A 14,277-nucleotide genomic window follows, 5' to 3' on the forward strand; every position below is an offset into this window, starting at 1 on the left:
TAGCAAAATTAACTACTAACAAACTCGACAATAAATAATTGGTATTAACAAACTCACCAATTTTTTTTGTTTTAGAAGTTTTTTTCTCTGTATTTCTTGTTATTTGTGCTTTCAATTTCATCATTGATTATAGTTAACATTCTATATGAGATTTTAAATAAGCATATATCGTTTTCACCAAAAAAAAAAAATTATATATATATATCGTGGAGGAATTCTCTTGGAGCAATCACTTTAAAAAAAACTAGTGTATATCCCGTGCCCTCAGGGCATGGACAGTTATATCAATCAAATGTGACGAAATTTTAACCCAGTGTTTCTAGAATCATCCGATTTTCTATATTTATTATTTCTATATTTAATTATTATTTTCTATTTTTAACCCTTGAAATATCTTTTATTTGAATTGTTCAGCGTGTGCCTCGAATCCTTGACCTCTAGGTGGAAGATTATACTTCTTACCACTCCAACCGAGGGTTGTTGGCACAAGACATGGTTATTTTTTTTTTCTTAAATAAGTTATTTTATTTCTTAGGAAGACTATATTTTAAATTTTGAGAAGGGATTCTAGACAATATCCTTTATTAAAAAAGGATGTTTGTCACAGTCATCGTTTTCCCTTCTGTTTTATTATATAGATATATATCGTAAAGGAATTCTCTTTGAAGCAATCACCCCAAGTGGGACACAGGATTCATATAATACTGGTATCCCTTGGAAGCATGATTTTAGGGATGATTAAACATTTGGCATGTTTACCAACTCTAACCCATATCCCTTGTTTGTCAACAAGAAAGAAAAAATATATATATCCCGTTTGAAAAGGGTGATTTTTGAGGTTCATCAATGACATTTGGCATGATTTTAAAAATAACATGTAACACGGTGGTTATCCTTGCTTTTACCTGATTGTCTTTCAAAGTGATCAAAGAAATTATTATATTTTTTTAATGATTTTTAATAGAAATACAAGAATATATTTATAGAACTTGAATACTAGTAGTTACTGTGAGAATAGTCCCACACAGGGGCGGGCCCACATAGGGGCCCGTGGGGGCGCATGCCCCCACGGCCCAAATGTGAGCTCCTCTCGTCGTAGTAATAGAACAAGGCCACAAGGGTGCCTCTAGTATTATATTATGACAATCCCAACCTAAGACCAGCCCAATATATTAGTTATTGAAGTAAAAGTTTCAATGGGTCCCACCAGTATTATTTACTTTAAGTAGACTATCACTTTCCAGCCTGGATCCTTACAAATCATCAATTTTTATTGAAAACTCAAATACCCACAGATGGACTAACCGTGCAACTGTTGCACCAATCCAATAACGCAATAACCCAACTTAGTCGTAAAACCATTAAACATTAATTGGAATTTTCTAAGTCTATCACTTTCTTTCTTTTTTATAGAAAATTCATATAATTCTTTATGGTTTGCTATTTCTATTCTACTTAAATCCTAGGATGTTTTCTATTCTAATTAAAATTAGGCTTCCAATCTACTATTATATACCAATTCTAATTTTAATCAAATAAGAAACAAACAAATATACAGAAGTTATAAATTTCGGTTCTCAAGCTTTCTTACAAAATCGTAGTCTCATTTTTATTGAAAACAAAGGGATCGTTGATCTTGCAAAAAAGATGGTAGAGAAAAGAAAATATAAGGTGTACCCGCTTGTTTACTTACTATTGACATTGACATTAACACTTCCAGTTACAACTGCTACAGTAGAAAGAGTGTTCTCTAGTATGAGTATTGTGAAAACAGATTATGAAATCGAATGGGAGACGAATGGATGAATGATAATTTACTTGCATACATTGAGAAGGATGTATTTGATACTATTAGTAATGAAGTTATTACGCAACGATTTTAGAAGATGAAAACTCGTCGAGGACAACTATAAATATGTAAAATTATTATGAACTAATAAAAGTCATTTTTTTATAGCAAATAAAATTTTTATTTCTTCCGACTTCAATGTGCCCCCACATCAAAAAATTCCTGGCTTCGCCACTGGTCCCACATGAGAGAATTGGTAACTAGCAACCAAGAATATAAAGTACAGGTCTTCTCCACTCATAGCCAATTGGTTTTGAGTTGGATGACCACAAACTTAACATGGTATCAGAGCTAGGCCCGCTTAAAAGCCACGTGTGCTCCACGTCACCCGTAAAGAAAAAAACACACGTGTTAGGCTCAAAAAACGCCACACGTGAGAATAGTATAAGTCCTTTCCACTCATAGCCAATTGATTTTTAGTTGGATTACCACAAACTTAACAGTTACTAATATTTACTACTTTCTAATATCTTTACTAGTTTCTAATAATTACTACTTTCATACTTGGTTGCAAAAAATATATATTTATTCCACTCAAATTAGTTATTCTGGTGACAACGTCAATCATGTCATTGATATTTATTTATGGTTTATTTTCCAAATAGCCTCCAAATTTATGACCAGCTTCCTGCCTAACTCTCTACTTTATCAAAAATACTCAAATGACCCCATTTTTCAGTTATCGTTATAATTCCGTTAACTAGTCATCACTTCTTTCTCTGCCACTTCATCTTCTCGCCACCTCATCGTCTTCACCGGCGAAGGTCGCCGGCTGGCCAATTTTCTGACCGGCGACCTTCAAACATAAATAAACAAATAATCAGAAGATATTTGTCTCTTCTTAATTTCTCCTAACCCACCAAATGTTTTCGGAACTAACAAAAACTTAAACTTTCTAAATACCCAAACTAAATCAATCATCTCTTATAAAGCATTTCTTACCCTAAATAAATAAAAAATTATGAAAAATTCTAAATACCCAAACTAAATCAATCATTTCTTACAAAAACATTTTTTACCATAAATAAAAAAAAATTATGAAAAATAATTACCAAGCTTTAGGAAGTTTATCCAGAATCTATATAATAAAACAGAAGGGAAAACGATGACTGGGACAAACATCTTTTTTTAATAAAGCATATTTTCTAGAAGTCCTTCTCAAAATTTAAAATATGGTCATTCGTAGAAATAAAGTTACCTATTTAAAAAATAATAATCCTTTCCTTCTTAGAAATAAAATAACTAACTTAAGAAAAAAAGAAACAAAATAAATTTCAAGGGTTAAAACAAGAAATTAAAATCTCTCTCTCTCAATAAAATAATAACTAATTTAAGAGAAAAGAAACAAAAAAATAAGACAAAAAAATTATAACTAATAAAAATTTCTTTCTCTCTCTCAATAAAATATAACAATAAATTTTCGTAACATTTGATTGATACAAGTGTCCGTGTCCTAGGGCACGGGATATACCCTAGTGTTATTAAAGAGAGAAACAACAAGTAACATAAGTCTACCTAGCTGTATAAATTCATGATCGGTGTTCATCGGAAGTAAATCAGCGTATCTAACTAATCTCTCTCTCTCTCTCCCTCTCTAACGAATCTCTCTCGGAATTAATCGGAGATGAATCAAACACCAAGCAAATCAGGCTTGATTTACCTCTCGCTCTAAAGAAACCCAAGTAATAGAAATCCAAATTTTAGCTCACCGAAATTAATCGGAGATAATGTAGTAATAATACTAGCATTGTCGTCTAAATGACTAGAATTTCTCTCTCTAGTTAAAACATTGGTTGATACTTTTCTGTTTCTAGGTGATTTGTTTGGTGTTTGATTCGATCGTTGTTTGACCAGAGAAATATTCGGAGAACTTCTTCATTGCTCCATGGAATTAGAATTGGACTCGTTTCCTCTCTTTTTGTTAGAAAGGTTTTGAGTCTTAGACACTCAATTGCAACTAAAGTCGAATATCGAATAATACGAAGATGAACAACTTTGTAGATAGATTTACACTTAGAGATGAATTACTTACAACTTCTTCTCTCTATATAAGGAGATAACACTTATGAACAACCTCTTTTTAATTCTAGGAGATATACTATCAACTCTCTCTTTACCAAAGGAAAGACAAGTATTTAGAAGAAACTAAACTCTCTTTTTAATATTAACTCACTTTCTCTTCACTTGGCTTGCTTATGAGATGGAATGGATGGGATGAGAATGGGATGATTTGAGTTTCTACTCTTCATCTCCTTTTATAGTAGGAAATGTGAGATATGGTGTAGACACATCACCACATGAGGTGTTTCATTAAGCTTGGATGTCCTCTTGAGAGATGGACACTTCAAAAGATAAGAGACTTGTCACCTAGGTTAGGTGTCTCACACACCATGGGTGTCTCATGTTGTTTGACACCTCACATAGATAGTTGACACCACAAGCTTGTTGATGCCACCTCAAGCTTCAAACAAAGTATCTTTACATTCCTAACACTTTTGAGTTTCAATGTTCAATGGTTTTCTTCTTTAGTGAAATAGGGCTTTTAACTAGACTATCTCTTCGAGCAGGAGATTTTAAATTCCTTGAACTAGGTGGATTAGGACTTGCTCTTCTAACTGGTGATGTCTTATTCAGATTCCTCGAGTTTCCACCTTTAGATCTGAAACTCGAAGAAGAGGAAGTAAAAGAAATTTACTCTTGTTCAGTTCTTCTACTCCTATAATTATTGTTTGAAATCTGTGATTTTGATGGTTTAATGAGAATGATTTGAGATTCATCAGAAGAAAACTTCGGATCAAAAACGTAATTCCGATTTCCAAATCATTCAATCGGTTTATTAGAGTGTAAAGATCTTTGAGTTGGAGAGCTTCGAGGATCTGCTTTAATGTCTGTAGATCAATTCCTCTCATCCTCAACCTCCGTTCAGTCTCTCCATAGAGATATCCATATCCATTTTGGATCAAGAAAGAAATCAGTTGAATCATAAAAGACTTTTCGTTGTTGCTGTTGATGTGCTGTTTTAGGTTTTGGATTAGGAATTTTTTTTAGAGAAAGAGAGGAGAGAGGAATTTTTTTTATGTTTGAAGGTTGTCGCCCAGAAAATTAGCCGCCAACGACCTTCACCGGTGAAGACGATGAGGTGGCGAGAAGATGAGATGATGAGATAGAGGAGAGAGAGGTGATGACTAGTTAACGGAGTTATAACAGTAACTGAAAAAGAGGGTTATCTGGATATTTTTGATAAAGTGGGGGCTAGGCAGGAAGTTGGTCATGAAGTTGGGGGCTATTTGAGAAATAACCCTTTATTTATTTCATTATTAATACTTTTAATAACTCATATTCAATAAACCATCGATTCCACCTCTTCTGACAATCGAACCTGAGATCTTTAAGATTTTTAAGTTTCTATCAACACTTTCACCCAATTGGACAAACAAGTATTGACTTCATGTCATTGATATTGATCAAGTCCATTTGAAATCTAATTCTTTCAATTTATTAGTATTGCCTTCAACAAAAAAAAAATATTTATTAGTATTGCTTTCGGTAGTTCAACAAAAAAAAAAAAGTATTGCTTTCGGTGAGATCTCCAATAAAGAAAAACAACTAACTCTTCAAAATTAATTCAACTCAATAAAAAATATCGAATCTATAGATTGTAATTAGAGATTTGAACACCATCGTCCTTTGAATCTTTAGACAAAGAAGGGGGACAGGTAGGAGTCCCTTCACGTGTATCCAAAAGGCAAAAGTTATTTATATGGAGTATTGAATCTGTGGGCTTACCTGAAGAATCAAAGATTGTATTCAAGTCTCTTCACAAGATCCTCCTAATTATATCTCCAAATTATTAGATAGGTGCTTAGTAAACATTAAATGGTTTGTAGTCTTCTCTAATGTTAAATTTCTTCACCTAGATATTGTGGATCCTCACCGCTCTCCTGTATTAATTTACACCAATCAACCTCACACATATACCAAGGACTGTTTGGATATTACTACAAAACTTGGATTAAGGAAAAATCTTGTAAAGATATAGTGAAAAGTACTTGTCAAGACGGTATCTTATTAATGAGATAAATGGTAGTTAAGACATCCATAACCAACCTTAATTTCCCATTAGTAAAATAGATTGACTAAATCAATCAACCAAGGTAGGATTTGGAATGATTTTTCAACTTCATTTTCCCATTTATATTGTAATAAAACTCATTAATGTTATTACTAGCTTTCCAATAGAAAAGAGGGTTCAATTTATTATGCTTAATCTTTCTAAAAGTGACTTAACTTCATAACCATAGCGATAATCTTTTACAAACTTTTCAGCAAGTAATCATTCTTCAATCGTCTTGTAATTTTAGTCTTTTGTCATAGAAATGCATATGTTGGTTAATGTAGTTTTTCCCCTGGACATGCGATCAGCAACGATCTCTCTGTACCTATTGAACAACTCATTGATTATACCATCTCCAAAATGACTAACCAGTAAAGATTCATATACTGCTCGAATGGAATTTGCTACAACGTCACCACTTTTATCCTTGTCAATCTTATGAGTTTCTGCATCTTCACCGTCCCAATCCGCTTGAAAAGTGTTTAGTTGGTAAATGATGAATGAACCTTCTGCCTCAATAACACACTTCACTTCTTCGAGGGATGCCACGTATATAGGCAAGTTAAGTGAATCTAATTTCTCCTCTTCTATCATTCCCTATTTAATATATATAGTTAGCCATGGAATCTGTATTTCGAGAAAATAGAAAAAGATATTGGAATAATATTGTTAGACGACATACAAAATACAAACCTGTAAAACCATGTCATTGACTACGTCATTTAGTAGGTCCAAAGCGTAATAACATTCTTTGGAGCAAAGAACTTCACTTATCCTACCCAAAAACGTTAAAACCATACATCCACCCGTAACTACTTCCTCTGAACGACACCTCAGAAATGTCCAAAGATCTTTCTGAAATTGCTTCAAGTAAGCTTCTCGAACTTCTGTTGAACTTGATTTTGTTATCCAAATGCTTCCTTTGTTACTTTTCTCTATCCCTCTAGGAACCTGCAATGTTGAAATTTTAGAGAAAGTAACTGGTCAATGTGTAATAAGTACGCGCGCTGGACCATGTACGAAGGCGCACTAATGGTTTAAAGAATATTGGAGATTAATGATCCAAGAATTCTTAAAATAATTACTTCTAATATTTTGTATAAAGAACATGTGTGCATAAGGACCTCTCTGCTGATGGGCTCCAAAATAGTCTTCTCATATGCGAAGGTCATACGTACCCAGAAGGGCGGTCGTCAATACACATAGAAGTTATTTAAGCTCTTTTCAAAATGTTAAGTAATACCTGAGAAAGCCAATGAAGGCTGCAAGAAGAATGAACAAAATGGAGCGAGTGAGTTGGGAAAAGTCTGTCATAAAACGAACCAGGCATTCCAGCTATGAAACATGGACCAAAACCCTCTCCATCAAAGAAACTCTTCAAGGACTTGAAAAGGGTGTTGAAGTCATTGGAAGGGAGATCATTGAGGAACACCATTAACTCTGGAGATTCATCTCCTAATTCCTTACATTTCTTGTAAATAGTGTCCATAACAAATGAGACTACCAACAAGGTATTAGGTCCTGAAGAACAACCCAAATCTGCAATGCCTATAGTACTCTTACTTGAGTTGCTCTTGTGTTTCGAATACATATCCAAGATTGCTTCCTCCATTATTGGCTTAGTCTTTGATATTATCTTCCTCTGTTCAAATATAAAAATGAAACATTAGTTAAGTATTGTTAAATAGAACTATAGAAGAGGGAGGAGAGAGAGAGAGAACCTGAAGGAAGGAGTTGGAGGAATAACTAGCTTCTCCAGTGCCTCCATTCATGTGGAAATGTTGCTTGAGTTCCATTACTTGACTTCCTTCTAAATATTTCTACTAACCTTCATGAAAACCATAACTATTTATAGGATTTATTGATATTTTTTTGTCTTTGGATAACAAAAGAAGGAATGCTATTAAACAAATTCATATTACACTCCAAAATAAATGCGTAGTTGGCTAATTTGATTCACATGGTGTAGGATACCTATTGAAAGTGAGATTTCGTAGAAGCCAAGATTATTTGGTTACTAAAAATCCCAAGACTCTTCAATTCTAAATTTATTAAATAAGAACATGTCTCTAAAAGATCAAATATGGGTTTTATCATCAACTATGGAACTATAAAAGATAAAGAAAAAGAAGAACGAATTACCCGTGTATATTATTAAAGTAAAGCTCCAATCTTCGTCTTCAATATCCAAAAATAACTCCTCTAGAACTTTTGGACAAAAAATTCTCCGAAAATTCCCGCCACGTGAAAAAGTATCTTCATTTCCATTCTCACCAATAAACCTCATGCCAACATAGTAAGGTAATATTATCATCTCCACTTTTTTTTTGTTTTTCTTTTTAGGAAATTGACTACAATCAACGATAGTCATTACATTTGACTTTGGTACATCAAAGATGTGATAAGCTCGATAACCTCTCATTCAAACTCTTACAAGATCGGGCCTATAGCGCAACTAAACAATGTCCTGCCCAACTACATTATTTATACCCTAATAATCTCAATTCAAATGTCTAACAGTTGATAGCCCAAGTGGTTCCAAGGTGTTGACATAAACTCCAGAAAGCCCTGGAGGTCCCAGGTTCGAATCACCAGAGAAGGTGGAAGATTTGAATACGATCCATGATTCTTTAGACAAAAAAAACTAACTCCTCAAAATTAATTCAACTCAATCAAAATATATCGAATCTGTAGATTGTAATGGGAGATTTGAATACGATGCATGATTCTTTAGACAAAAAAGGGGGACAAGTAGGAGTCCCTTCACATGTACCAAAAAGGCAAAAATCATTTATATTATACTGAATCTGTAAACTTATGTGAAGAATCAAAAATTGTATTCAAGTCTCTTCACAAGATCCTCCTAATAGTATCTTCTAATTATTAGACAGGTGCTTAGGAAACATGAAATAGTTCGAAATCTTCTCTAGTGTTCTTCACCTAGATATTGTGGATCCTCACCAGTCTTCCGTATTAATTTACACCAATCAACCTCATACATATACCAAGGACTGTTTGGATATTACTACAAAACTTGGGTTAAGGAAAATTCTTGTAAAGATACTCCTTCAAACTTTTTTTTTTCTCTCTCCTCTCTCTCTCTCTCTCTCTCTAAAAAAAAAAAAAATTTCTCTCACCTCTCTCTCTCAACTCCGGCGAAGGGAAACCTTCGCCGGAGCTAGGTCTGTTCATCACGAACAGAGAGAGAGAGAGAGAGAGGTCAAATGATGATGATGTGGCGTGGTCAAATGATGTGGCAGAGAGAGAAAATGAGATGGAGGAGAGAGAGTAACGGAAAGTTAAAGATAACGGAAAAAGGGGACCATACGGAAATTATTGCTAATCTAGGGGGCCAGGCAGGAAGCTGGTCACAAAGTTGGGGGCCATGGAAATGCATATGTTGCTGCCTGGCCCCCAACTTCAGTCTTTTCTTTTGACGGTACCCTCGTCATGGAAATGCATATGTTGCTGTATACTGTTTTTTCTCTGGACATGTGGTCTACAACAATCTCCCTGTATCTACGGAAAACCTCATCGATTATCCCGTTCCCAAAATGACCGACCAGTAAGGATTCAAATACTGCTCGAATACCATTGACCACGATATCACCACTTCTATCTTTGTCAACAGGAGGAATTCCTGATTCTTCACCATCCCAATTGACTTGAAAGGTGTTCAGTTGATTGATGATGAATGAACCTTCTGTCTCAATTACACACTTCACTTCTTCTGTGGTTGCCATATACACAGGCAAGTTAAGCGAATCTAATTTCTCCTCTTCTATCATTCCCTGCACTAATAGTCAACCATCAAATCTGTTTTGAGCTCTCATATAATGGGTTGGATTCAGAATTAATTTGTTGTAGATTTTCATGTGATATTTAGAATCTCTTTAAATCAAGCTAACTCTATCATATAGTACCATGTTCTTTGAGAAGAAGTACTTGGATAACGGAATTGAAGTTTAGTTCTAAGTATTGTTGTTAGTGTGAGGGGTTGAAATCATGGGTCAAGAAGTCAAGGGGACCAAAACGTTGACCAGAAGTCAGACCTACACTCGTTAATATTTTATAGGCACCGACGACGTTCTTGGGGTTTTACCTGTCTGAAAGAAATGAAACACACATGACCGTAAGATCTTTCGGATACCGGGATGGTGTCGGCCAAAGAAACGCTAACGTTCAAATCAGTAAACTTGTGTGAAAAGTAATAAACACGTGAATGATGTCTCTAGAATGTTATGAGGTTTGTCTTTAGGTTTATCACGTAAACATTTAGACTGGCCTTTGAAATGCAGATGACTATCACTAGCCACGACTTTGTTAAATATTTTGGCAGGGAAAGTAATCAAAGTATATTAGAAATGGAAAAGAACAACGATATCGTACGAAATAAAACATATATATACCTGCAATACCATGTCATTGAGTGTAATATTTAACGGGTTCAAAACGAAAGAACACTCTTTGAAGCTAGGATATTCACTTATCCCACCCTGAAATATTAACACCATACGCCCACCTTCAATTACTTCCTTCGAACGAGACCTCAAAAATACCAAAAAATCTCTTTGGAATTGCTTCAAATAAGCTTCACGAGCCTTTGGTGGACTTGATTTTGCTAAGTAAATGCTTCCCTTGTTACTATTTCCAATCCCTTGAGGAACCTGCAGTATTAATAATGCAAATGAATAATGATGATTACTTAACATGTTTCTAAGGTTTTCAACAACAACAAAAGAACATGTTTGTAAGGTGTTGTTTGTTTTTTTATACGTCTGAATCTGAGTTGCTAAATCTAAATTTGTAAGTTTGATGCTTGTTTTTTAAATCTGAACTTTTAAGACTTAATCAACAGATTTACATTTATACTCATATTTAATACTTTTCACCTAAAAACCTAATTTCACAAAACCCAATGCTTTTTCTCTCTCTGATGAAAACAAAGCAAACCCCTAAACTCACTTATCTCTCTTTCTCCATCTTGTCTCTCTCTCCCTTGGTCCGGTGAAAATTTCCCCGGCGAAATATGTCTCTCCCGACGGGCTCTCTCTCTCTCTGGGCGAGATCTATCTATGTCTCCGATGGGTAAAATATATCCCTCTCTTAGTTCCCCTCTCTATCTCTTTCCCCGACAAGATCTCCGTATATCTCTCTGTCTTTGTTCCTCTCTCTCTCTTTAACAGTAGATGTTTGTGGTGGTGTGATCTATAAGAGGGTTTCGTCAGATATGTTAGAGGATTTAAAGGAAAGGAAACTTGTAAAGTAAAACCCTTGCCAGATCTGATGAGGGTTTCGTTTCTTTCTCTCTCTCCCAGCTTTCTCTCTCTCTTTAACCAAAGATTGGTTTGTGGTGGTGCGCTTTGACTTTTGGCGGCGAAATCTGATTTTTGGTTGTGGTGGTGTGTGTTCAGTGGTGGTGGTGAAAGGAAGAAGAGGATGTAGTCAAGGGCGGAGCCAGGATTCAAAACTATACAGGACTAGCCTAAAAAAATTATAACTAAATTTCTTCTTACTGTTAATATATAATCGCCGAAAGTAACGCAAAGACAACTTTTAGTGTCAAAGTAAAGTCGCATCATTATTGTCATAACCCACGTAAGCAATTACCTAAATTAAAGTTTAATGGTGGATCATCTCGAAAAATGAAAAGTAAAAGCATACCTATTTAGATGGATTCCTATTCTCTGATTTCCTAAAGTTACAAAAATGGTGTATCTTATTTTGTAAAAGTCTTAGGTAAGAATCATATATCTTCTAAAGACCTAGAGTTACAAAAAATTAGTAACCCTAACAATGAAGTAATGGACAATGAAATAATCTAAATTAGTAGCTCAATATATTAAAATCAGTAATCCTAACAATGAAGTAATGGACATTGAAGTAGTGGACAAAGAATTAATCAAAAATCAGTTACCAAAATAACTGAAATTAGTAGTTCAATCTATCAAAATTAGTAACCCTAATAATGTAGTAGGACAAGTTTTAATAAGAATCAAAATTGAATTAGTAGAAACTTTAATAACTAATAAAAATAACAAATCAGAAGTAGGAAACATTACTTATCTAGAAACTTTGAATCTCTAATGATTAATATAAGTTGAACCTAAATTAGGTTTCACTTTAATATTAGAGAAACGGAAAGAGTGAGAAGGATTTTAGTTTAATAATAGAGATTAGTTTGATGATAAGATTTTAGTTTGATAATAGAGAGGGATTTCATGGTTGGAAGTTGGAGAATTGAAGAAGGTCAGTAGGTCATGGCCTTGGATGTAGTTATGTGTTTTAGAATTTAATTTTTGTTGTAAAGCAATCTCACATCGGTGGTGAGACAGAGTGTGGTGCTCCTCTTAAGAGGTTAAGCACCCTTCCCTAGTGAGGCTTTTTAATACCATGAGGCTCAGGTGTGCCAAAGTGAGCAGTATCACTAGCACCCACAACGCTGGTCCGCACCATCCTATAACACGTTATCAGCACGATTTTCTCTACTATGATGTGGTCATATCTGAAGAAATGTTTGCCAGATTCGACGAGGATTTCGTCTTTTTCTCTCTTTCTCTCTCGCCCTCTTTGTATCTCTTTAACCAAAGATTGGTTTGTGGTGGTGCGCATTGACTTTTGGCGGCGAAATCTGATTTTTGGTTGTGGTGATGTGTGTTCAGTGGTGGTGGTGGTGAAAGGAAGAAGAGGATGTAGTTATGTATTTTAGATTTTAACAGGAGTATAAATATTTTTTTTTTTGTAAAGCAATCTCACGTAGGTGGTGAGACGGAGTGTGGTGCTCCTCTTAAGAGGTTAAGCACCCTTCCCTAGTGAGGTATTTTAATGTCGTGAGGCCCAGGTGTGTCAAAGCAGACAGTATCACTAGCACCCAGAAGGCTGGTCCGTGCCATCTTATGACACGTTATCAGCACGACTCCTCTACTATGATGTGGTCTTGGGAGGGCGTATTGTAAAGTAATTCCACGTTGATGGTGAGACGGAGTGTGGTGTTCCTCTTAAGAGGTTAAACACCCTTCCCTAGTGAGGCTTTTTAATATTGTGAGGGTAGGTGTGTCAAAGCGGGCAGTATCACTTGCAGCCCAGATGGTTGGTCTGCACCATCCTATAACACTTTTGCACATTTTCATATATTGGACTCATTTTTCAGGCTTTTTTGCAGTCTGAAATGGTGGAGCATTTATTCAACCAATTCATACATGTATTCGATTCAGACAAAATTTCAGATTAAGCTAAATACAAAAACAAACATGTAAAATTTGAGTTGGATGCTTTTCCAAAAATATATATTATAGTAAGGAATTTATAAAAATGTTACCTGAGAAAGCCAATGAAGACTGTAAGAAGAATGGACAAAATGGAGAGAGTGAGTAGGGAAAAGTCTGCCATAAAATGAACCAGGAATTCCAGCAATGAAACATGGCATAAAACCTTCTCCTTTGATTTTTCTTTCTTCATCAAAGAAACCCTTCAAAGACTTGAAAAGGGTGTTGAAGTCATTCCCAGGGAGATCATTAAGGAACACCATTAACTCTGGAGATTCATCTCCTAATTCCTTACATTTCTTGTAAATAGTGTCCATAACAAATGAAACTACCAACAAGGTATTAGGTCCTGTAGAACAACCCAAATCTGCAATGACTATAGTACTCTTACTTGAGTCACTCTTCTGTTTTGAATACATACCCAAGATTGCTTCTTCCATTATTGGCTTAATCTTTGATATTATCTTCCTCTGTTCAAATTTTAATATGAAACATTAGTTAAGCATTGTTAAATAGAAGATGGAATGAGAGATAGAGGGAGAACCTGAAGGAAGGAGTTGGAGAAATAACTTGCTTCTCCAGTGCCTCCATTCATGTAGAAATCAGGTTGGTTGAGTTCCATGGCTTGACTTCCTTCTGAGGGCCGCTGGGTTTTGAAAGATAATATGCTACTAAATTTCTTTGTCATTTCCTCACCCCCACATGCAGATCTAGATCTAACTTGTTTTTTTGTTCCCTGTTAGGATGGGTACAAGATTTTAGGGATCAATTATGATATTTGGCATGTCAAATCTTCTATAGCTTGTCCACGAGCCGGTTATCCTGTCCTGCCTGTCGTTTAGGCTTGAATATCCCACTGCATGTCGTGAACGTAGTGACTATATTCTTGTTGCCTAATGATTTTTTGATGGGTGTATCGGACACGTACCCGGTTAGAATTCAGCTGGAGTTATGGTCAGCACACCATCAGCAGTGATTTTTTTTGCAACAAGAATTCTAGTCATCCATTCTTTCATCTATCTCCTTCCTCATTCCTCTCCTAGCCTCCT

General features: G+C 35.1%; 2 protein-coding genes across 3 annotated transcripts; both read right to left on the bottom strand.

The window, feature by feature from the left end:
* Positions 1-6,019: 6,019 nt before the first annotated feature.
* LOC147533509 (S-adenosyl-methionine 4-1-methyl-2-pyrrolidinyl-3-oxobutanic acid methyltransferase-like) lies at positions 6,020-8,955 on the bottom strand. 2 transcript variants are annotated; one of them, XM_086650686.1, is made up of 5 exons: positions 8,106-8,955; positions 7,685-7,791; positions 7,207-7,605; positions 6,657-6,914; positions 6,020-6,560 (listed from the first exon to the last, which is right to left on the bottom strand). In XM_086650686.1, the coding sequence occupies exons 2-5, from the start codon at positions 7,757-7,759 to the stop codon at positions 6,207-6,209; spliced, it is 1,086 nt and encodes a 361-aa protein (XP_086506812.1). In that variant the 5' UTR covers positions 7,760-7,791; positions 8,106-8,955; the 3' UTR covers positions 6,020-6,206. The 2 variants fall into 2 exon arrangements, with proteins under 2 accessions (XP_086506812.1, XP_086506813.1); XM_086650687.1 differs by having other exon boundaries at positions 7,685-7,786; positions 8,106-8,213.
* Positions 8,956-9,247: 292 nt separating this feature from the next.
* Positions 9,248-13,995, bottom strand: LOC147533510 (S-adenosyl-methionine 4-1-methyl-2-pyrrolidinyl-3-oxobutanic acid methyltransferase-like). The gene is made up of 4 exons (XM_086650688.1): positions 13,773-13,995; positions 13,282-13,698; positions 10,373-10,630; positions 9,248-9,754 (listed from the first exon to the last, which is right to left on the bottom strand). The coding sequence occupies exons 1-4, from the start codon at positions 13,914-13,916 to the stop codon at positions 9,332-9,334; spliced, it is 1,242 nt and encodes a 413-aa protein (XP_086506814.1). The 5' UTR covers positions 13,917-13,995; the 3' UTR covers positions 9,248-9,331.
* Between the last annotated feature and the right edge of the window lie 282 nt (positions 13,996-14,277).

The sequence above is a fragment of the Eschscholzia californica genome, unplaced genomic scaffold, assembly GCF_041429995.1.
Source record: "Eschscholzia californica isolate CP2 unplaced genomic scaffold, dmEscCali1.0.p SCAF_6, whole genome shotgun sequence".
Lineage (NCBI taxonomy): Eukaryota > Viridiplantae > Streptophyta > Magnoliopsida > Ranunculales > Papaveraceae > Eschscholzia > Eschscholzia californica.

What these genes read in the sequence shown, in the direction of transcription:
- LOC147533510 (XM_086650688.1), bottom strand. Translation starts at nt 13,916, where the DNA reads ATGACAAAGAAATTTAGTAGCATATTATCTTTCAAAACCCAGCGGCCC. An exon ending in GTCTTCATTGGCTTTCTCAG is followed by an intron (nt 10,631 to 13,281) that starts GTAACATTTTTA and finishes TTAATACTGCAG; the next exon opens with GTTCCTCAAGGGATTGGAAA. An exon ending in TCAATGACATGGTATTGCAG is followed by an intron (nt 9,755 to 10,372) that starts GTATATATATGT and finishes CTATTAGTGCAG; the next exon opens with GGAATGATAGAAGAGGAGAA.
- LOC147533509 (XM_086650686.1), bottom strand. Translation starts at nt 7,759, where the DNA reads ATGGAACTCAAGCAACATTTCCACATGAATGGAGGCACTGGAGAAGCT. An exon ending in CCTCCAACTCCTTCCTTCAG is followed by an intron (nt 7,606 to 7,684) that starts GTTCTCTCTCTC and finishes ATATTTGAACAG; the next exon opens with AGGAAGATAATATCAAAGAC. An exon ending in TCAATGACATGGTTTTACAG is followed by an intron (nt 6,561 to 6,656) that starts GTTTGTATTTTG and finishes TATATTAAATAG; the next exon opens with GGAATGATAGAAGAGGAGAA.